Raw genomic sequence first — 24,565 nt, 5'->3', positions numbered from 1 at the left:
CCCTCCCCTCCCATTTTTGAGATGGATTCTCACTCTGTCACCCAGGCTGAAGTATGGCAGCGCAATCTTGGCTCACAACAGCCTCCACCTCCTGCGTTCACGTGATTCCCCTTCCAGAGCCTCCCAAGTAGCTGGGATTACAGTTGTGCACCACCTCACCTGGCTAATTTTTGTATTTTTAGTAGAGATGGGGTTTCATCATATTGGCCAGGCTGGTGTCGAACTCCTGACCTCAAGCCATCTGCCCGGGTCTGCCTCCCAAAGTGCTGGGATTACAGGCACGAGCCACCTTCCCTGGCCCTTTGTTTTGTTTGTTCCATTGTTCCTCATGCAGCATTTTATTTCCAGGAGGAAGCCGGCCCTGACACCCTTCCCTTTAGTATTTGTCTCGATGTACTTTTCTGCTTATTCTGTGTGGACCTTGGGTCACTTCCATAGAGGCCCTGGGGGGTGTCCCCCACTAGGCTCTATCCCCTTGCCTGTCTTAGCTCACAGCCTGCACAGTCATACTGTCCCGACAAACCAGGGCCATGAACCACGCGCTCTTCCTCAGTGCTGGGGTGCATTCTAGCCTTGTTCTGTTAATTCCTTAAAAAATTGCAAATAGCCCCACCTGCCCCAGGCACACAGCTTAACTTTTGTGTCTTTTCAGAGCTGACCTTCTGTTTTATGTCACTGAGATGAAGGGTGTAAATTCCTCAGTTCCTCTGCACTCTGCCTCGAAATGTCTGTTTCTTTCACCATCCTTTCCCTTGCCCTTCTTTTTTACCCCGGATGAACTTCCAGGCCCCTGGCTCTTCTGGGACCTTGTTCCTTCAGTCACATTTTTTCCGTAAGTTTTCCGATTTTTTTTCTTCTCTTTGTGTACTCTACCTTAGCCTGTTCCAGTCTCATCCCCAAAGTACCTTTCTCTCAACTTTGCTCCCCATCAGGCTATTATATTTTTCCTTCATTTCCAGTCTTTTTCTAATTAATCCAAAATATATAAAACGAATATTAAGTGCCTCCGTTATTTTTATCACTTATGCATTCTTTTTGCACCTAAAAATCTGCCTCTCACTATATTGATTGTTTTCCTTCCTTTTCAAGATTAGCAGCCACTCAATGCACTGGCCTTTCCACAGTCTTCAGCTTCTTGATCTCTTAGGGAAAATTTTTTGAGCATCCTGCTTCTAGAAGCTCCCCCTTCCTGTAGCTTCTGTGGTAGTGTTTTGTCTTGACTTCCTGCTGTCTTCTTCCTTTATTCTAAGTTCTTCCACTTCCATCTCCTACCCTCCTCACTAAGGGTGCAAACCACAGTTCGGTTTTTATCTTGGTTCTTGGGAAGAGGAGCCAGGAAAAGAGACTGAGAGATACCAGCCCTGGAAGTCAGAGAAGAGCCAGGCAGAGTATCAGTCAGGGAAGTGTGAGTTCACAGATGAAGCACTGCTGGCTTAGATTTGGAAATTCTGTCATTTCAGTTTCGCTTGCCTTTCAGGTTTGCCTCCTAAAGGAAAGAAAGCATGGTGCTGGGCATCCTACCTGGAAGAGGAGAAAGCTGTGGCAGTGCCAGCGAAGCTGTTCAAGGAGGTATGGGCCCTTCTAGAGACATGATCTGTAAGGGCACAGGAGCTGGGATCCCAGCCTGAATTAGGATTGTTGTTTCCACTGAAATTTGACTTGAGATCATTTTTTCAGGATACAGTTTTTCATGCGTGTGTTTATATGGAGGGCAGTTAACATTGACGTGTGCGTACCTTCCCCATGCCACATGTGTGGGTGCACACTGACGCATGTGTGCTCTTTTCTCTCAGCATTTGATGAGCTTGCGATCATGAATTTTAACAGGGTACTAATACTACCGTGAAAAACTACCAGATGAAGAAAAAAATCTTAGGAAATTTCACGACAAGATTGTGGCTTTGAGAGATGAAAAATGAGTTACTACAATTTACATATTATCACAGCAAAACATCTAAAAATGGGTCACTATATTATATTAGCCACAATAAAAGTATTTTATCGTAAGTGATTTAAAATCAGTTAACAATGTAGATATCAGATGTAGTTCTGAGTAGCAGTCGATGTCCCTAGACTAAACCAAGGCTTGGAGTCCTGGTGCAGTGGTACACGCCTGCCTGCAGTCTCATCACTTTGGGAAGTTGAGGCAGTAGGATCACTTGAGGCCAGGAGTTCGAGACCAGTCTGAGCAACATAGTGAGACCCTACCTCTAAATAAATAAATAAATAAATAAAAATATAGCCAAGCCTTGATCCTGCCACTGTACTGTAGCCTGGACAACAGAACAAGACCCTGTCTCAAAACAAATAAACAAAAAAACACACACACAAAAAAACAAGGGTTGGTAAACTTTTTTGGTAAAGGGTCAGATAGTAAATATGTTAGGCATTTCAGAGCATGTGGCCTCTGTTGCAACAACTCAGTTAGGTCGTCGTAGCACAAAAGCAGCCATAGAGAATATGTAGACAAGTGGGCATCGCTATGTTCCAGTAAGACTGTTTATAAAACTCATGGTGCGCTGGGTTTGACCCACAGACTGGCGTTTGCTAACCCTTGGTTTAAATTATTTCATTATATTTAATCATGGTATGTAATTAATCGGCTATAGGTGTATTTTTATGTAGGTATGAACATAGCAAGCTTTTAAAAAGTGATGAATAGTAAATGTTAGGATGATACATCTACATTAAGAATATTTGATTTAAATGTAGTAGTAATTACATGTAAACTTGTTCTCTGTAATTATTTTCTGTAGCTTTGGTCCTTTAGAGAATAGACTTTTTTACATTAAAAAGAAAAGTTTAAATGTAGCTAATTTCTTGAATCAGTAATGAATGCATGTGATTCAAAATATAGAAGTACTATGATGGTATAAAGAATGTGTCTCATAGTGCTGTCCCCCAGGCACCAGGTTTGCCTAGCCAGAAGTAACCAGTGTTACCAGTTCTTATATTCCCTTCCTGGAAAATTATATGTTCATATAAGCAGTGTGTGTGTGTGTACATATATATATATGTATGTATATATATATACACACACACACACACACACACACAGATCCTTCCCTTTCTGTCTTAAACCAAATGGTAACATATGTTGTATACTTTTTGGACTTTGCTTTTTTTGTTTAACTTGACAGTTTGAGGATGATTCCATCCTGAGTCATGAATCTCTTCACCATTCTTTTATAGCCATACATAGTATTCCATCTTAGGCCTGTTCTGTAATCATTTAGGTTGCTCCCTATTGATTTGCGCGTACATACATATATACTTTCAAATCTTTTGCTATATGCTTTGGTGAATAATCTTCTATACCAGTCATTTTTCACATGTGTGAGTATCTCTTGGATAATTTCCTGGAATTAGAATTGTTGTGTCAAAAAGAATTTTTTGATTGATATTATGAAATTGCTAAAGGTTGTACCAATTTTCATTCTTCCTAGTGATGTGTGCATGTATCTGTTTTCCTACAGCTTTACCAACATAGTGTTGTCAAATTTTTTGATCTTTATCAGCCTGACAGGTGAAACGTATCTTAGTGTAATTTTACTTTGTATGTCTCTTCTGCATGAGGTCGAACATCTTTTCAAATATGTAAAACACAAAGGATATATGGCATTACATTTCCTTTCCTAGGATCTATTTATGGCCTTGGTCCATTTTTTCATTGGGTTTTTTATTGATTCTTTTTCTGTGGATTTTTAGAAATTATGTATTTGGTTAAATAGTCTTTATTTTTAAAATGGTAACTATTTACATTTTTAAGTAGGCCCTTGGGATAAGGGACTAAGGCTGCTGTCATTTTGCATTTTAGCACCAGTCCTTTCCATATAACAAAAATGGATTCAAAGTTGGCATGAAATTAGAAGGCGTGGATCCTGAGCATCAGTCTGTGTACTGTGTCCTCACCGTGGCAGAGGTAAGCTTTGCCTCACCTTTATTTTTAAAATAAAATGGTGATTATGGGGATTTAAAATGAGGAAAAACTGCCATTGGTTGTATTTCATGCCAGGCACGGTGCTTACTGTTTTGTGTGCATTATTTTGTTTAATCTTTATAAGAATCCTGTGCACGTTGTGGTTTTTCTCAAGCTCTGTTTTGTAGGTTAGGGAACTGAGGCTCAGAGTGATGAAGTAATAGATACAAGATCACACAGCTTCAAAGTGGTAGAACCTAGATTTGAACCAGTGTCTGTCTGATGCCATAGCCCTTGTCATAAGGAACAGACCAACAGATACTTATTTTATTTATTTATTTTTTTTCAGTATTTCAAGGTATCTCTGTGAAGTTTTCAGGAAAAAAATGACCAAGCCAAATATGTAAATATAGATCTCAGTCTAATATATTACTGAGAGTGCTTTAAAAACTGTGACCACACAGCTTCAAAATGGTAGAACCAGGATTTGAACCCATGTCTGTCTGATTCTATAGCCTTTGCCTTACTGTATTCCTTAACATAAGGAACAGACTAACAAATAGTTTATATATATATATATGTATTTTAAGGTATCTGTATGAAATTTTTCAGGAAAAAATGACTAAGTCAATTATATATACATATATTACTGAGAGTACTTTAAAAAATGTGTTTCCTCCTATGCTAGCCTCCTCCTTGCTCCCTCCCTTGAGCCAGAGTTCTATCTATTTAAAAAATTCCTCCCAAAAGAATAAGATAGTCTTGTGTACTAGTTTTAGGTATCATGCTATTGTTTAATTACCTAATGAACTTATAAGAAGCTTGGCTTCTGCAGAACGCAGTACCATGTGGTGGCTGGATGATGGCAGCCTCAGTCAATGATAACATACGGTTAATAGGGTATACTATGTGCCTGCGGCTAATTGAAGTACTTTTCATCTGTTAGCTCTTTTTTTTTTTTTGAGATGGAGTCTCGCTCTGTCACCCAGGCGGGAGTGCAGTGGCGCAATCTCGGCTCACTGCAACCTCCGCCTCCCGGGTTCAAGTGATTCTCCTGCCTCAGCCTCCTGAGTAGCTGGGACTACAGGCACGTGTCAGCATGCCTGGCTAATTTTTGTGTTTTTAGTAGGGATGAGGTTCACCATGTTGGCCAGGCTGGTCTTGAACTCCTGACCTCAGACGATCCACCTGCCTCAGCCTCCCGAAGTGCTGGGATTACAGGCGTGAGCCACTGCACCCGGCCCATCTGTTAGCTCTTACTAGTTCTCAAAACAAACTTTTGAGGTAGAACCCATTCCCTCCCATTTTTCAGATGAGAAACTTGAGGCCCTGAGTGTTAAAGGAACTTGCAGCTTGTAATCGTGTATTATGTAGTGAAAGGAAGTAACTGGATTCTCTTACTCATATCAGAAAACTGTTGTGGAACATTTTTGTAGATTTTATTTACAGTGAGAATACTGTCACTCTAAAACTTAATCAGACATTTTATGTTCTCTCCTTCCTGGACTCGAGTTTTTGTTAGACCCTTTTGAGTTGGAAGGGGAGGGTCAGAGTTTCGTGGTGGATGATTTGTGTTTGTCCTTTGAAGTGGATGATATTGCCCAGGGAGAGGACACGGCATGAGTCGCTATCCCGAAGAATACCATCAAGTAAGAGGATGGTGCAGGAGAAAGAATAGAGCAGGATCCTGAAAAGGAACAGCGAGAGACAGAGAAAGGAACCAGGAGAGGGGCCTGCAGTAGGAACCAGGGAGAGTGGGCAGTTGAAGTGGGGAAGAAGCAGCGGTGTCAGAAGCTGTGGTTGTTCTCAAGGAGCATGAGGGAACTGTGTCTTGCGCCAGGGCAATTGGAGTGTTTGGGAACAGAATTGAGTCTTACGAAATGACTGTGAGGAAGCAGTAAGTATAGACTGCTTCTGAGAAGTTTAGCTATAAAAGAGAGAGGGAATTTTTATGATATATGTCTGTTTTTCAGCTTTTGTTTTTTGCAGATGTATTTTACCTTCCCTATTTTTTATTATAAAAGTAATGTTTGCTCATTCTGAAAACTTCAACTATTAATAGTGTAAGAGTGTTTTCCCATCTCCCTTCCTTCCTTGCATATTCCATATCCCAGAGAGCATGACCCTTAACAGTTGACTGTGTGCCTTCCAGATGTTTTCTCTGTGTATAATAATATGTACTGCATTTTGGTTTTGACACACACACACACACACTTTTTTTTTTTGAGATGGGGTCTGTCTCTATAACCGAGGCTAGAATGCAGTGACGTGAACGTGGCCTCACTGTAGCCCCAACATTTTGGGCACAAGCGATCCTCCCATTTCAGCCTCTCGTGTAGCTGGGACCTCTCGTGTAGGCATGTACCACCTGATGCCCAGCTAATTTTTGTTTTTTTTAGTAATGGAGTCCTGCAATATTGCCCAGGTTGATCTTGAAGTCCTGGGTTCAAGCAATCCTCCCATCTTGGCCTCCCACAGTGCTTGTATAACAGGCATGAGCCACCACACCTGGCATACATATTCTTTTTAACCATTGGATAGTACTCCATTTTATGGAATTGACTTTAATTCATTTAACTGCTGTCATATTGAACTCAGTGAGCTTCATTTTTTCATTAAAAAATTAAAAAAAAAAAACAAACAAGGGTCTCCAGTGAGCATCCTCTTACATCTGTAAGTAGGTCTAGGATCTATCTCTAGAATTGCCAGGTGAAAAGTATGGACATATAAATTACATTTAAATTTTTGATGCATATTGCTACTTTTCATATTAATGTTCTCTTTTTCTCTCCCTCCCTCCCTTCTTCCCTTCTTGCCTTTCTTTCTTTCTTCCCTTCTTGCCTTTCTTTCTTTCTTTTTTTTTTTTTCACCCCTTTGCAATGCAATGATAACATAGTATTTGAATTCTGAAGAAGCCACTAGGAAGTAGAGTATTGGAAGGTTCAGAGAAGAGGCCTGGGAGAAGATGGGACCCACACAATATATGTGGAGATCCAAGTCTTAGGCAGAAGGAGGAGTCTCTTGCTTTATAACAGGAAGGAGGGGCAAAGAAGTAGGGCTTGTGGCTATGGGGAGCTTGTCCGTTTGGAGGCACACATTTGAGAAATCTTCTTTGGGTTAGAAGGCAAATTATTGGCTGAGAGTGAGGATGGAGAAAGTGGGATTAGAAGCTGAAGGAGAAGGAGGAGGATTTGAAAAGACCGCAGTGAAGAATGGGAGAGGGAGTTGGACAGCACCATCTAGGAGAATTGCTAGGCAGTGGCAGAGCCCAGCATTCAGGTGGAGTTGATTCTTGTTGGTTCATTTTCATTATTCGCAGTAATTATGCTCCACAAATTACCGAGTATGGAACCATTGCTCTTGGGGGAAGTAGAGGGTTAGCTTCCTGTGAGCCTCTGGTCACATTTTCATCTGCTGATCAGTATGTAACCTTGTTTTATGTGTGTTTCTGTTTAAAGACACTTCATTTAAATATATATTGTTGATTCACTAAAAATTGAACTCACAAGTAAAAGCACTATCACCCCTGCCTGATGAAACTTATCTAGCGCAAGTTTCTTCTCTGTAGGGCAACATCACAACCTTTTGGCACTTAGGGACACTAAACAGCACCTCAGCACTGTGTCAGGGGCCATTTTAAACAGCAGCATCACCCAAGAAAAGCACAAAAATGTAGAACATGTGGCACGAAATGAACCACACAAAAGACTCTTGTTCCCAGTACGAGAATTGAAACAAGAAGGTAAAGCGCCTTCTTGATTGACTTCAGCTGGGAACATGCATGTTGAGTGACTCAAAAGTGTTGTCAGTCTGCATGTCCACGAACACTGCGGGTATTATTTTGGGGTAACAAATAAATTGTATCAAGTAGATGACTTCACAAATGTGGAATACAATATGCAAATAATAAAGACTGGCGGTATGTCATTTTTTCCTTCCCAGCACCATTTACTAGACTCGGTTAGGTGGAGACAAGATGGATACCTGAAATGATGGATTGTCACCAGGCAAATATTTTGCAAAGGATATTAGGGCAGAAATTTTAAAACGTTGTCAAGAAAATGTTTTTTGAGGTATTGCTAGAAAAGCAAGACTTGGGGTGAGGGGCGCTGCTAGGGAGAAAGTAGAGGGATCAGTGTGAGACTAGAGTTTCTGTTGAGATTGAGGAAGAGGCATGCTGCGGGTAACCGGGTTCACAGACTGGAATAGGAGTATGTGTCCCAGGGTTGGATTTTTACATGTAATACTAAGAAGCAGAGCAGTTCTTGTTGGGGACTAGATTCATGGGAGTGAGGGCTTGAAGTAGAGAGGAAGGGAGCCAAAACGCCAGGGTATTGGATAAGTCATCCGTATGGATGATGAAAGTACTCAGATGGAAAGAAAAAGAATAAGCCAGGGCTAAGTGTTTGGGTGGTTAGCACGGGGGAAGAAGAGGAGGAGAGTTGCTTCAGCCATGTGGCTCGAGCCTCGGAGGAGAACTGGCCTAGGATCCATGGTGTGGTGGGAGGCAGCAACCCCTCCTCTGTCTGCACGAGGTAGAGTTGGGAACATGAGCAGCCTTGGGGAAAGGCTTGAGAAGGACGAGCTAGGTATGGCTGTGGGCAAGGAGGGTGAGGATGCGGGAGATTGTTTCTCAAAGCATAGCTTTTCAGTGAGCCTGAGATAGAGACTGGGGAGAACAGGGAGAGCTTGGCTCAAGGGAGCAGAAGCTCAGAACTGTGTGCCCACGAGGAGCTAGAGGCTGTAAGTTACTAATGGGCTGAGCTCTTAGGATCGGCCAGAGAAAGCTGACTGTGAGTCAGAGGAGAGAAGCAGCCTTCTTTGAATGAGGTGGCTGCAGGGAGTGGCGGTATCTCCTGCCTTTCTTGAGAGATTGTATTTCCCAGGGATTCTGTCTGAGTTCTATGGAGAGACTGTTCTCTTTGGGGGGAGTCAGCTTAGTTGTAAATTTTATGTATGTGGTGTATCAATACATTTTAATTGAAAAAATACTGATATATAAGAGAAAATATTAAAAGTCCATCGTTTCCATTTTGCCCTTTCCTTTTTACTACCACTTCCTAGAAGAAATCATTATTAACATTTTGGCAAATATTCATCCAGACTTCTTTTTACTGTGTGTTTATGTATATATGCATATGTGTGTATATTAATGCATGTATATAAATGCATATACTTATATATATGTATACACACATAATACATATATGTATACATAATCATATACCCATAAATATACATGTGGACCCCCACATGTCTAATTTTCTCATAAACTAACTCATTCTCTGTTATGTGTTTTGCCACTTGAATTTTAGCAATATGTTTTAGAGAACTTTCCATGATAGTAACTGTACAGCTGCCTCACTATTTGAGGATTGATTGTCCTGGCTCTGCACTCTGATCTAAGTCCATCATTCAGGGTTCTGCAGGACAGATGCTCATGGAGTGGGTAGAGGTCTGGTGTGGTATATGTTTCTACCTGAACACATCTGCTTGTGTTAGTGGGAAGAAGTCCGAGGGGCTGAACCTTCTCTCTGAAAGCCCAGAGGAGGGTATGATCTGGCTCAGGTCTCATAAGCCTATATGACCTTCTAACTCAGAATGTCCCTAAGTGGGGCCCTGTAGGCATATGTACGGCATGTGTTACACAGAGTACGTTCTTACTAGCATTCTTAGGAGCCTGTCTCATCCAAGTAATAAACCAGGAGAGGCGCTTTTCTTTCTTCCTTCCAACCCAGCTTTGGTGGAGAAGAAACACTTGACTTCGGTGCATATGCACCAGCTATGGTCTGCAGCATTCAGTGCAGGGCAGAGCATCCACTTTGGGGCCATGCTAGAGCTGAGTGTGCTGTGCTGGTGTGCCTTCCAGCTTACCTTGGGGACACATCCTGGTACAACACAGGGAGTGGAGAAAGGACCTGCACTTTTGGGATATTATGCTTTGCCCCCATCCGTGTGCTCGTAATGTAACTTAGAATGTTGCCAGAATGTCACAGCTCAGCTCTTCCCAATTTAATAGCTTTTGTCTTTAGATTCTGGATATTTGTTTAGTTGTTTTATTGCTGTTAATGTGGGTGGTTTGATTAACATTAAGACTATATCATGACTGGTGTCTATGTTTATTTTTGTGTATATATGTGAATATTCTGGATTAAAAAAAAATAGTTCAACCTGTTTTACCTGTTTCAGGTTTGTGGATACCGGATAAAGCTTCACTTTGATGGGTATTCTGATTGCTATGACTTCTGGGTGAATGCAGACGCTCTGGATATCCACCCAGTTGGGTGGTGTGAGAAAACTGGCCACAAACTCCATCCTCCAAAAGGTTTTGTCACTTTTTGTTTTATATTTTAAATTCAGTAAAAACTTACTTTCTTACATGCTACGTTAGAATTGTTAAGAATTCGCACTTTATGAAAATTCAGATAGGCACAAATTTGACCTTATTATTCATGATGAAACCACATTTATTAAAGTAAAATAAATAAAAGTAGAGTCCAACTTAAGAAAATAAAATATGTTCATATTCTTATTTTCATATAAAATAACATTTGTTTGATATTCAACTTTGGCTGCAAATAATGTTTACCTGCAAATTTCTATTATTAAATACATGTATCTTTGAAAAAACTGATTTGAAAAATTAGTTTAAAGTAGTTTACATAACTAAGTTTAGTGTAAACTGGTTTAAACTAATTTTTCAAATCAGTTTTTCATTGTATAGAAAATCCTGAGAAATTATGCATGACCGTATAGATTTTAATATTTAGGAGATTGGCAAGAAGACTATAACACTAAAAATTGGCTTAGGTGGGGGGTTGAACTCACAGCAATTACTTTTCTTCTATTTGAGTTCTTTATGTTATAGTCTCCCAGTGATCTTCCTATTTCATGTTTACATCAAAGTTCAAGAATAACAGATACCATCTTTTTCACATCTCCCTAAAGTATTCCTTCATTTTTTATTTTGAGATGGAGTCTTGCTCTGTCACCCAGATTGGAGTGCTGTGGTGTGATAAATTGGCTCACTGCAGCCACTGCCTCCAGGGTTCAAGCAATTCTCCTACCTCAGCCTCCCGAGTAGCTGGGATTACAGGCACCTGCCATCATGCCTGGCTCATTTTTGTGTTTTTATTAGAGCTAGAGCTTCACCATATTGGCCAGGCTGGTCTCAAACTTCTGGCCTCAAGTGATCTGCCCACCTCGGCCTCCCAAAGTGCTGGGATTACAGGTGTAAGCCACCGTGCTCGGCCATATTTAGTAATATCTTATTCCCTTCTTTTTCAATCATTACATTTATTTTTGTTTACTTTATGTCAAAAATTAAGGTTACTAGGTTGATATTTTTGGCCTATCTCAGGACTTCAGTGCATTAGCCATCCCTTTGTTTTAAGTGAAAAAATAATGGCAGAGTGGTATTTTCAGATAGCTGAAGGATTAAACAAAATCGCATAGAAAAGATGAGGGTGAAAAAGAAAATCTGTAAGCCTTTTCACAAATTGATCTCTTATATATGGTAAATTATTAGCTGTTTTTTTCATGCTGCCTTCTGGACTTTAATGAATGTAAAAGAAAGCATATTCGCAGATAAAATAAGATGCTCAATTTCCTTTTTAAAGGAAATGTTAACTTCAATGAAATTGTAAAAATTAAGGGAGGACATTTCCCTTACTGTAATTTGCCAACATCCTTACTTCATAAACCTTTAATTGGCCTTCTTGAAGTGATAGGCCAAAAAGATTTTACCTATTTCATTTCTGTTATTTCCAACTTCCCGCTTGTTCCTGTAAGTTAGTCTTCCCAAAATAGACGAGGTGAGAGAAAAATAAAGAATTTTGACTACTCTAGTTCAGCATCTATACTGTTGAGGAATTCTACCTAAATACTGGTAGAAATACCCTGATAATAAGTGCCCTGGGTATAATACGCATTTGTTTCCTTATTCCTTTTCTTTATATCCGTTACCATTCATTCAGAATTAGAAAATGATAATACAGTTTGTTGAAAATAAACATAGTCTAAATATACATAGTTATGAATTATGAGTTAAATTTTGTTTATTTAAAAAGTCATTTGATTGATTTTGGCATGTTAGAGATGGAGATAAAAGTGGGACTGGAAAACTAAGTGTAAAATATTTTGATATTTGAATCAGTCTGTTCATATGTGCTTACTCTAGGGTATAAAGAAGAAGAATTCAATTGGCAGACCTATCTTAAGACATGTAAAGCTCAAGCTGCTCCTAAGTCATTATTTGAAAATCAGAATATAGTAAGTACATGCAAAGCACGTTTTCTTTCAAAGGAAGAAGATTTTTGAGTGTCTCGTAGGATCAGTTACAAGTGATAACAAGGAACTATAATAAATTGTATTGCCTTGGTAAATAGAGTACTCTTATCTTAATTAAAGTTTAAAATTAGCTTAAAATCTTCATGAATAAATATGTTTTATAGCCATATTATGGTTGTTTCTTTCACTGCATAGTAGAAGACAAGGTAGTGTAACATTCAGGTGAGATTTACAATTAAGATGCATAAAAAACCAAATTGGCTGAGATATTTTATTGTTATTATCACTTATATGGGAGTGCTCTTCAAATGGAATTCACATAGCCAGATGAAGGTAGCCCTGTTTCAGTTTACATGTAGGAGGTCACTGGAGACTGTGATGTATTTTCCCTGTAGTTTATAGCTTTGTTTACAGTAAACAAAAGCAAAATCTGGACGTGTGTGTCTTTTCTACTTCTTGACCTGTATTCCCACTTTCCATAACATGTTCCTCCATTGGCCGACTTGATCCATGACATTTTTCTTTTCCCAAGTTCTGATCTAATTGGAAAGAATAAAGGGCAAGCCAGTGGAAAACCAAAATGCCGTCTTTACAGGTGGTCAGAGCTAAGTTGGAGGACATGCATGTCTTGTATCTGCAGACAAATAAGCTTGATTCTGAGCCCTAGAATTGAAGAGATTTAATTCTCCTTTCACCCCCACCCCCCAAGCCCAGGGAACACTGGATCCTTGAAGAGCAGAGTGGAAGCTGTGCACCCGGCAGCCCAGCTTTCTCTCCAGTGTGATCAGATCCTCCTTCCCAGAGTCACCAGGCAGGTAGCAGTGAGTGAGACAGTGGAGAGAAGCAGTAACGTTTCACTAACAGCATTCTCTCCAAATGGAAATAAATAAATATCAAGAGCAGGAGAAACCTCCTCACTCCAAAAATCCTCCATTTGGGAAACACTGTTAACCAGTTGGTTTGAGAGCATCAATCTAATGGCTGAAATGTTCTCTGATTTAATCAAACACAAACCAGGTTGAATTAGAGAACTGACAAATTGTGTTTGTGTGCATGCGTGTGTGTGTGTGTGTGTGTTTAGGCTACTAATAGTGTTAATGGGCCAGCTTTTTATTTTAAAACATCTTAATTGAGAGGGTAGTGTAATTGCCAAAGTGTAACAGTGCATTGTCAGTTGGTATTCCCTGTCAAAATTTATCCCAGGGAGGAAGGTCAGTTCGGTGGAAAAGTTAGCAGCCTGCTGTCTCTGCTCCAACTTTCCGAATCCCTGTCTGGTTCTCTGATGATGACTTCGGTCAGGGATTTGATGAACTGCCTTGAACCGTCTTCCTAAATTCGATGCATTGCTAGCATACAACTTACTCTTGGGCTCTCCATTTCGTATCTAAGAGACACTTTTTCCACTTCTAGATTCCTCTACCTCAGAATACTCAAACATTTATGGTCAGAACTTGGATAAATTTCAGTACTTAAATCCTTACTAAAAACTTCTGTATAGCATTAGTGCCTGTTCCATCCATTCAGACACAACTTATTCTAACATTTTCAGATACACGGCTATCTACATTTTTACAATGATGGTTGTATAATCATAGTAAAATGAGAGAGAGCATCTATCTTGCCTAAGTAGTTAGAATAATATCTGTATAATTGAGTCTGAACAGAGGTTTTTTTTTTTTAAAGGGAAGGAATGACTTGTAGTGTGTCATGATTGGCATCATTGGTATCTGGGTATACTATATATCTGCAGACAAATAAGCTTGATTCTGAGCCCTAGAATTGAAGACATTAAATTCTCTACATATATGTGTGTACATATATAAATATATATGTAGAGACAGATAGATTAAGATATTATTCCTCACAAAAGATTGTAAGAGATTGTTTATATGCTACTGAACCTCAAGCACTAACTCTTACAGAACTTTTGTTGTTTTTGTTCCATGTTCTGAATGACTGATTATCTGTGGATTTCTTTAAGTTACCAACTATTTTGAATAGCTGTGTGCATCAACAGCCCATTCTTTTGCTGCTATTAGGAATAAAATGTATCTGTAGTGTTGAGTAAATGTTGTAATAATTTGCAGCCTTTCATATATGAAGATGACCTACTTTCGGTAGAGTACTCTTTTGAGAGATATTTTCAGAAGTGGGAGTGAATTTGTACTGACTCATGCACATTTTTAACTTGATTAAGTGCATATTTTGTGTGAATAATTTTCATTGTTAAGTCTGTAATCAAGAAAAGAAGGACAAAATATGAACTATATGGTGAATAAAACTTGCCTACCTATTATAGTTTTCTAATTAAGGCATCAAAACACATGTTAAAATTAATTATTTTAAACTCTGTGAGTGATGGATATTTTCATTTTGAGGCCTAGATAGCTAATTGGGTGTAGCAGTAGGGCATTTTTATTTTTTTATTGCTGCTTGTTGGAAAGCGACCCTGCTGTGAAACTGGCATATGATTTTTAAATTATGTGAATACAGCAGTGGATGCCGGGCCTTTGAGCAGGAAGTGCAGAGAGTGTGCAGTTCTTGCGGTTGTTAAGTGTGTGCTTATCTCTAATTAAATCTGTGTGTTTCCATAGACAGTGATCCCATCGGGCTTTCGAGTTGGTATGAAGCTTGAGGCAGTAGACAAAAAGAATCCCTCATTCATCTGTGTTGCTACGGTAACAGATATGGTGGACAATCGTTTCCTGGTACATTTTGACAACTGGGATGAGAGCTATGACTATTGGTGAGACATTTTCCGTTGTTGTGTGCTTTTAAAAATTTAATGTTTATCCAAGTAAATAGTTTAAAAACAGTAATAATGCAAAGCTTGTAACAAAAGAAAAACACAATATTTTGTCCCACTGCTTCCTATTACAGGTTTTTAATTTTTTACCTGTTCCATATGGAATATATTTTAAATAGCATCCTTTAATTCTACTTTATGATTGGTATTTTAGTTGACTTCCTACTATGGAAGTGCAGTCTGCACACGCCACATTCCTGACATATGTTCACACATATTTTACTCTTCCCTTCTTATTTTCATGCCCACCAGCTAATTTAAACATTCATAATAGCTGACTACAAAATATATTGAAGAACATTGTTTTTAATCCTTGCAGTTTTTGGATATCCTGCACAAAGTAGCAAAAGCAACATATTTTACAATTATGTAATTATAAAATAATTATAATAAAGCCATTATATTTTGATTAAATAGTTGGAATAAGGATTTTTCATAACAAATTCATGTTCATTGATTGCTGTAATTCAGTTTCCTGGTAAAAGGCATTTCTAAAGTGTTTAGTTCCTTCTAGAGTACACTTGAATTGAGAACATTTTAGAGAAGTAACAGGTATAGTTATATAAAATATGGCTCATGTTATAGGATAAGTGAATATTAACTTATGTAAATATTGCTAAATGTCAGGGAGGTTTGTTTTTTGACCTTATTTTTTAGCATCCATGTATTTAAACATTCAGTAGACACACCGATAATTTCCATTACTTCTCAGATGGGATGCTTAGAAACTCATCAGTTTTACTTGCATTGTTTAAAAAAGAAGAGATGTTGAAATTCATTTGCTATTCATATTTTTGAAATGCTTTACATTATATGTTACCTACGTTTTTTGCAGAATTTTTAAAAAATGTAGACAATTAGTTCCATGATTAGATTACACAGAGCCAAGTACAATTGGCCTTCTGTATCTGTGGGTTGCACATCCACGGATTCAACCAACCGCAGATCAAAAATATGAAAAAAAGAAAAATAACAATGCAATAATAAAAATAATACAAATAAAAATATACAGTAACAATTACTTTCATAGCATTTACATTGTATTAGGTATGATAAGTAATCTAGAAATGATTTATAGTATATAGGAGATAAAGTAAACAGAAGGATGTGTGTAGGTTATATGCAATTACTATGCCATTTTATAAAAGAGACTTGTACATCCTTAGATATTGGTGTCCAAAGGGGCTTCTGGAACCATCTTCTGCTGATACCAAGGAATGACTGTGCTTTCAAGTGTTTTGTTTGTTTTCCCCAGCTTTTTTCTGCAGAGCATAATTTTTCCTCATAGGACATCTTTATATTCAGTTTATAATAAAAGTTTTTTCATTGAAATACAGTCAATTTCTAACATATACAAAAGTAGAATAATAGAGCAGCCCTGCTGCAGCCTTTACTCAGCACCAACAATTATCGACTTATATCCAGTATGTTTCCTCTGTATTCCTAATCTTCAAATCCCAACTCTGGGATTGTTTTGAAATCAGTTACAGATATCAGAGCATTTCAGTATATATCTTCTAAAAAGAGGAATTAGTTTTATTTTTTTAAAAATAATAACCATAATATTACTAACATACTTAAATATTTCTTCCAGTTATTTCAGTGAGTTTTTTTTGTTTTTAGCTTGATGGTTTTAGGTCCCATAAGGTGTACACTTTGTGATTGCCTTGCTTGACCTCGTTTGATTTACAGATGCCTATTTCTCTCCTTTCTTCCTCATCGATTGTGGCTTTTGTTAAAGACACCAGGTTGTTTGTGCTGTTGAGTCTCCCAGTTTGATTTCCTGATTGAAACCTCATCTTATTTACTGTATTCTTCTGTTCCTCCTATTTACTGTAAATTGGTGCTTTTGGTTTTATTTAAAATTGTCAGGCCTGCACGGTGGCTTATGTCTGTAATCCCAGTAATTTAGGAGGCCAAGGTGGGACATCACTTGAACCCAGGAATTTGAGACCAACCTGGTCAACATACCGAGACCCCTGACTCTACACAAAAATTTCGAAAACAAAAAAAATTTTCTATACCTATTTTGAATGGGTGAGTGCATGAGAAAACTTTAACTTTGGAAATAGTCTAAATCTGTCCTGAATCAAACCTGTTTGTCTCCTTCTGTGCTTGGTGGACTGTGATGATGGCACTACTGGGGCGATAACTAGGCTCCAGGCCTTTTCTTAATAAATGATGCTAAAACAATAACTAGAATCTGTTGAAATGAGAATATTTTGTTTTTAAAGTTGTGGTTTATCGGGGAAGAATTTTTTTAAAGCTTTTGCCTGATTTAAACAAAATAGGTGAATGTCAGTTTAATTATTGTGGTCTCATAAGTATTACAGTGTTTTAAAGGTATAGGTTGCTGATTTGACATAAGATGCATTGCCTCTGAAAATATTATTGTGGAAAAAAAGTAAGGAGAGAGTCTAGAAGAATTCGCCACATTCATTTTTCAGTGCCAAACGTCTAGGAACCAAACAGGAAAGATCCTGGGTTCTAGGAAAGATCCTGGATTCTAAAAAGATCCTGGGTTCTAAAAATACAAAGAAAAGAAAAAAAATTGATCTCTTTTAACTTGAGTTTTGTGCTTTTATGAGCACAAACTAATTATTTTTAGGATGGAGTGTACTTTGAGGATTACTTAGACTTCCAGCTACTGACATGAAATCATATTTTGTTAATTGTCTGAAAACGAAAACAGTGTGTTCTCTTCCTCAACATGCAGTTAAGGCACAGTGGAAATTGCTTAAGTGCTCTGGAATTTCTCCACTTTTACTAAATATTATGCTCTTTGATCTTTGAATTTTGGAATGGTTTTTATCTGCATAAATTACTTAGGTATGCAATTGAGGTTACAGATTGGATTGCCTTTCCCAATTTAAAATCGTTTGGAAATGAGATATTTTTTGCTTTGAATTGAATAGTAATTCTATATCTCTTGTTTACATTTGTGGGAATTTGAAAATATATATGTGTCTGTATACATTTGTGTTACTACATGTTTAGTTGCAATAAAACATTTCTAACTTCCAAAGAGGAACAGGATAAAAACATATATAAGATGAAAAAAGTAGTCTTCTATGAAGGGAAAATAGCATATACTAGAATAAAAATGGCTTTACCTCTGGGTTTCTTCTGTGCTTTTGTTACTGATAGTTGGTAGCTATTCGATTCTATCTCCTTAACAGTTGGTTAGATTTAGGAATAATCCTAGATATAATAGAATATTGGCACTAGAAAGGACTTTAGGGACCCAGGAAGGTAGTCAGTACCATGGGGAGAGTACCTCCAGGGTACCGCTGCCCTCCCACCGCTGCAGCCTCTTTCCTGATTATCTTCCTGCTGCCTGAAGGTTGGACTGTGGGGCAGAACACAATGAGAACAGTCACCTCCTCTTTTCTTCTAGGCACTAGGAAGCAACCTTTCTTTTAAAACATATTGTTTTCATGTACCCTTATCTTTTGGGATCCGGGAAGGATTGACAACAGGGTTTGGCCCATTGTTTAGTAGAAGGCCTAAATGAATGAGGTTGCAGCTTCAGCGATTTTTGATTCCATTGTACTTTGGTGTCCCAGTGGAGTCAGGGCAAAAATTAGCAACAAAAAGATCTATGAAAAAGAAAAGCGATGTTAGTGAATTAGAACAAATATAGCAGTAGGCCTTTTCCTTATTGCCTGGAAGTGTAGTATAAACTTTTTTTTTTTTTAGAGATGAATCTGTTTTACATTTACAGATTAAGAGCAATAGTAATTTTATGTGTCTCCCTAAAATCATGTTGAAAAGTTGTCAGTTACTTAGAGCAGTGTCAGTTAATAGGCTTGTCACTATTTGGTTAAATTTGGGAAGCTCTGGTTGGTGGTGGTGGTGGGAAGGTCGTGGAGATGAATGGAACCTGGGCTGTTCTGAACTTCAGCTCTGAGGGTCTCACGGTCTGGGGAAGGAGAGAAACTAAACACCACTGTCTTGGCTGCAGGGTTAGATGGTGGTTAGTGCTTAATTTTAGAACCAACCACTTGGAGGGGTGATGGCACTTGGAGGCAAGGACTGACTCAAGCTCACTGGAGGGCTCTTGGGGAGGGCTTCTTAGAAGACATGGGGATTTGAGCTTGACCAAGAAGGACTGGGTACTTAGAGGTGGGGATGGAATATTCTTGGCTAAGGAAAGCACTTGCTTGTGTTTCGGCCCAGGGGTAGAATGTGTTTGGGTAAGGCCAGCCAGTTTATTCAGTGCATTACTTAACACTTCTAAACTTCAGTTGTCTTCTGAAAGGGATTAATAATAATACCTGTCCCATCAGGTGTCGTGGGGATTAAAATAAGAGTTTTAGGAACAGAAACTGACTTGCAAAAGGTTGAAGAGCGATAAGGGATATTAAGCAGAGAAGTTTAGTGCTGAAGGCAAATGGATCACTGCTTAAGAGGAATTCACCTTGACTTCTAAGGAGGGTTCCCTGCACCATGAGCATTTTTGAGCTTGGTTTTTAGGTAGAAGGCAGGAGGCCACTGTGGAGGGAGAGAGTGGAGATTTCTGAAACTATGGATTATTGGTGGGACCAGGTCTCCTAGGAGCAGCTAGCCTCAGGAAGAAATAAACTTTCATTTCCCTCAGCCTGGAGAAAAAGAAGAAGTAAAAGGAAAACTTGATACGAGGGTGATGAGATGCTATCACCTTTATCTCTTCCAAGTATTCGTTGTGTTAATGAAAGATTTTAAGCTTGAAGCAAATTAATAATATTTCAAACAGCTACTGTGGGTAATAGAATTGAACATGAATTAGGGATGGAAAGGATCACTTGATGACTCAGGCTGATGAGGTTTGGGGTTTAGTAGTAAAGTGCAGAGTAGTGGAGGCCCTGAAGAGTTCACATATAAGGGGAGCCAGGAGAGTTGGGTACTGGGTAATAAATTGGCAGAGTCATCATGCTCTGGGTTATAGGCAGTGGAGAGGCCAAGTGTCCTGTATTTCTTCAAATAATCTAAACCACTCTTGCTTAATGGAGAGACTTTGATGTTTTCCATAAGTAAGCGTCTTGCAATGTTCTCCTTTTACTCTGTCTGAAACTGCAGAGCCCAGTGTGTGTGCATTAGTTTTTGCTTAACTTTTGGCTGTAACTGATAAAACCAGAATCTCTTTCTTTTCTACCCAAGTGCTTGGGGAAATCACTTAACCTCTTTGATTTCCATAAAATGAGGATCTTCATGTCTCCTAACTTTATCCTTATATCGTAAGCATGGATTTTTTTTTTTTTTTTGAGACGGAGTCTCTCTTTGTCACCCAGGCTGGAGTGCAGTGGCTCCATCTGGGCTCACTGCAAGCTCCGCCTCCCGGGTTCACACCATTCTCCTGCCTCAGCCTCCAAGTAGCTGGGACTACAGGCCACGCACCACCACGCCCGGCTAATTTTTTGTATTTTTAGTAGAGACAGGGTTTCACCGTGTTAGCCAGGATGGTCTCGATCTCCTGACCTCGTGATCCACCTGCCTTGGCCTCCCAAAGTGCTGGGATTACAGGCGTGAGCCACCGCGCCCAACAAATTTTTTTAAAATAAGTTATTTATTTGGTTTCTGGCCCTTTGAAAATTTACTGTCTCAGTCTCATTGGGTCTTAGCAGTCATTATGAATAATTTGCATTTATATGTGAAATGTATTTCAAAAATTTTGAAATGAACTTCTTTCATGATACACATAAAAACCCAAAAGAAAGGAAGAGTATAGCAATCAATGTTTTGTCATACTTTCTACCTTTAGTTGTTCTTCATATTTCTTCTCAGTTACATTTCTACTTTTGAACACTAGATGGGACTAAGAGATGACTTGTTTTACAATAGTAGCAGAAAGGCTATCACAGCCTTCCAATTTTTGAGTGAAGTGTTGTTTACTTATTAAGAAAATACAAGTAAAATAGATAAAAACAGTAATATTTTTATCTTCTCTATTGAGACAGCTTCTTTGTTTTAAGTGGCGACTTTGATCAATATCTGGATATTATTTAAACTTTATATTAGATTCAGATAGTACAAGAATGAGTGACCATTAAGAGGCCACAATATTTTCCTTAATTGCAATTTATATATCCAGTAAAATCAAAAGAGTAATGTTCAATGTTTCTACTTTAAAATAAACACTGTGAGTCTGGCAGATAATTATAAAAACTACTCTCTAAGTTATATTAGATTGAAAAGGAAAAAAGTTAAACAAATATTGTATATTTTCATTTTTTATGATACCATCTATGAATTAACATCCTTTCCTAAAATAAAGGCAGTAAGACATTAGTAATAATCCATAACCAAAATGATTTTTTAAGGAAAACACTATGGTATCTGGAAATAGAGCTCCAAAGCCTTGTTTGTATGATTTATAAAAGTGTATCTTAATGAATTGTGTATTAAAATATCTTCTATGAAAATACATAGTGTAAGAAATATAGTGATCACAGCATGAACTTGGCATTGACCCAGCAGTGCTTGTTTTTTCATATTCCTAAAATAATGACAAGAAAAATAGTTTGTGGTAGGGACAGTATGAGATAACAACTGAATAAAGGAAGAAGCCTTTAAGTATTAAGAAAAAGGTATTTTCTACTGAAGTGAGTTCTGAGAACAATCAGCATTCAGTAGTGGTTACATGAACTCACCATGTATTATTGTCCCAGGCTATGCCTTTAGAAAGGTTGGCTTGGTTGACTGTGTGCTAATCTCACCCACTTAGGACATTTTGTAGAAAATTCTTTTTTTCGCTGTTCATAAGACTTCCTTCTTCCCTGGAAACTCCAGCCACACCATTACCTTCCTGGCTTTCTGCCTTCTAGTTTCCCATCAAGAGGGCTGTGTTAAGATTTCCTGATCTCAGTATAGACTCAGGAGACCTCCTAGTTAACATAGCAAGACTAGACTCCTGGCATCTTTCAGACCAGCATTTTCCAGACTGTGTTCTGCAGAACACTCGGGTTCCATGTGATGTTAACAGGCTGAAACATGTTGCATGTTGAGAAGAGGAAACCATAGCAAAAGTGTGAGTAAGAGCAAGGAATTAGATGTACCAGGTACGCATGCTGATAAAGAGACTTTAGAAAAATAGATGCTTGACTGTAATAGAGATGACAGAAAGGAGAAAAAAGAGGTAAAGAAAAGAGAGTAATAGTTTGTCTTAATTCCTGGTCTCTGTTATTCTAATGGGTAACAGAAATAACATGTTGGTCATTAAGGATGATCGCACTCCCTGCGTTTGTACATTTACCCTTAGTGATGGTGAAATAATTTTGGTTTGCCTGTGTACACACAGTCTAAGTTTATTGTTCCACCTGATTTTAATGAATCTAAATTATAGACTTTAATTATATTATGTTTGCATTTTTGCTGTAGTTGAAGTTACTGGATATAACAAAATTTGTGGGGAAAAGAAAATTGCATGGTGTCAAATCCGTATAATATTTATCTAATAAAAATCCACTTAGTATTAATATATTAAAAAGTTCTTTGGCTTAGCATTTTCTTCCAAATTAGATTGATTGTAATAAATAAAACTCTATACAGTGTTCATGATCTCTAATTTTCTTTTTATTTTACTAGTTTTTGTGAGTTTATCCTGATAATTGCAGTTTTTTTAACTTGTATAACTTACAGGTGTGAAGCGTCCAGTCCACACATTCATCCAGTTGGTTGGTGTAAAGAACATAGAAGAACCCTTATTACTCCACCAGGTGTGTGTTTTTTAATGTGTCTAATACTATTCATAGACTTCAAGAGTAGGCAGACTTTTTCGGTAAAGGGCCGGATAGTAAATATTTTGGCTTTGCAGACCATGCAGTTTCTGTCGCCACTACTCAAAACAATTGTAGTGCAAAAAGAGCCATAGACAATAGGTAAACCATTGTGCATGGGTGTGTTGCAGTAACAGTTGATTTCCAAAAACAGGCAGCCGACCTGCAGGTGTTAGTTTGCTCACCCCGATGTACTTTCAACTATGTTAAGTATTTCCTTAGTTCATAACAGAGTCTCAAATTTTGTCTTTCTTGGAAAAAAAATAAGTTCTGTTTTAAAAGATATTTCACTTCTCAACTTGAAATTCATTTCTAGACTTTATATTAGTATATATTTAAATATATTGTCTAACCATAGAAGCAAATTGTCTAAGCCTTGAACAAGTCCAGAAAAATGGATAAGAGGGACAGCAGTTGTGTGTAGATTGGAGAACAGACTTCATGTCAGCATCAGTCCTCACAGAAGTACGGTGTTCACATTTAAGTGAGAAATTGAGGCTTTAGATTTTTTTGCTTAGTTTATAACTCACACGCTCACTTTTCCTTTTTGCATCGTGATTCCTGGTTCTAAATTAGATTTTGCACCTTCACGCCAGTGGTGCCTCTGTGTTCGCTGAAGTTTTCAGGCGCTTCTGCTGTCTGCCTCTGGCCATACAGCCTTCTCAGCTCATTTGCTCTCTCTTTAATAGGGAACGGTGTAACTGCTGATAAATAGTGTTCTCGTTTTATATCACTTTGAGTTTCTTTTATGTGCTAAAGGACAGATTATGGGCCGGGCACAGTGGCTGACGCCTGTAATCCCAGCACTTTGGGAAGCCGAGGCGGGCGGATCACCAGGTCAGGAGATTGAGACCATCCTGGCTAACACGGTGAAACCCCGTCTCTACTAAAAATGCAAAATATTAGCTGGGCGTGGTGGCCTCCCAGCTACTCGGGAAGCTGAGGCAGGAAAATGGCGTGAACCCAGGAGGTGGAGCTTGCGGTGAGCAGAGATCGCACCACTGCACTCCAGCCTGGGCGACAGAGCGAGACTCTGTCTCAAAAAAAAAAAACCCCAAACAAACAAAAGAACAGATTCTGTGGCTTCTTCATAATCAAGACAGTGTATTTCTGAGTACATCACTACTTAAGGTGCCATGGCCACTTCTGGTATGGAAAGACAGGGTCATCAAACAGAAAGTATCCCTGCGCAGTAGGCGATTGCTTAGTGGACACTTACAGGAGTAATGAAGACTGCCTTCATCGCAGAGAGAGGGTGAGTCCTGGGTTTACTAGGAGCTGTTTTTGAATGTAGCCTGCAGCATGTAAGCTGCAAGATTGGAGAGCTTCAAGTTCTATTGGAACAGCTGGTTTCATTTTTAAGTTTGTCTCTAGTTCCTTGATACAGTGTCTCACTTAGAGTGTCTGATCATTTACTCACTGAGGAGGACCAGTCATTCCTATAATAGGCAAGTCAAGTCCTATCCACTCCCCGAGTTTTCTCATATATTAAAGGGAGGAAAGCCTCTGTCTTGACTAATTTCCAGTACTATTTTGAAGGTGAAATAGCATTGACATAAATCATGAAGAGTTAAAGCAAAGTATTGGCTGGACACCTATGGCTCACGGCTGTAATCCCAGCACTTTGGGAGGCTGAGGTGGGAGGATCACTTGAGCCCAGGAGTTCAAGACCAGCCTGGGTAACATAGTGAGACCCTGTCTCTATAAAAAAATTTTAAAAGTCAGCCAGGTGAGGTGGCATGCACCTGTAGTCCCTGCTATTTGTGAAACTGAGGCAGGAGGATTGCTTGAGCCCAG

The 24,565-nt window shown here is 38.6% G+C and overlaps 1 protein-coding gene across 1 annotated transcript in view; it reads left to right on the top strand.

Annotated features, from left to right (window-relative positions):
• Positions 1 to 24,565, top strand: part of L3MBTL3 (l(3)mbt-like 3 (Drosophila)) — a 130,431-nt gene that overhangs the window by 40,043 nt on the left and 65,823 nt on the right. Inside the window, exons 10-15 of the mRNA XM_011951649.1 lie at positions 1,478 to 1,569; positions 3,818 to 3,922; positions 10,109 to 10,244; positions 12,099 to 12,190; positions 14,803 to 14,954; positions 22,632 to 22,708. Of these exons, the coding sequence (XP_011807039.1) occupies positions 1,478 to 1,569; positions 3,818 to 3,922; positions 10,109 to 10,244; positions 12,099 to 12,190; positions 14,803 to 14,954; positions 22,632 to 22,708 (654 nt within the window). The remainder of the gene's footprint in view (positions 1 to 1,477; positions 1,570 to 3,817; positions 3,923 to 10,108; positions 10,245 to 12,098; positions 12,191 to 14,802; positions 14,955 to 22,631; positions 22,709 to 24,565) is intronic.

Source organism: Colobus angolensis, unplaced genomic scaffold (genome assembly GCF_000951035.1).
Source record: "Colobus angolensis palliatus isolate OR3802 unplaced genomic scaffold, Cang.pa_1.0 Scaffold322, whole genome shotgun sequence".
NCBI classification, from domain to species: domain Eukaryota; kingdom Metazoa; phylum Chordata; class Mammalia; order Primates; family Cercopithecidae; genus Colobus; species Colobus angolensis.
The sequence above is the reverse complement of the archived record's forward strand: the minus strand, read 5'-3'. Positions and strand labels throughout refer to the sequence as shown.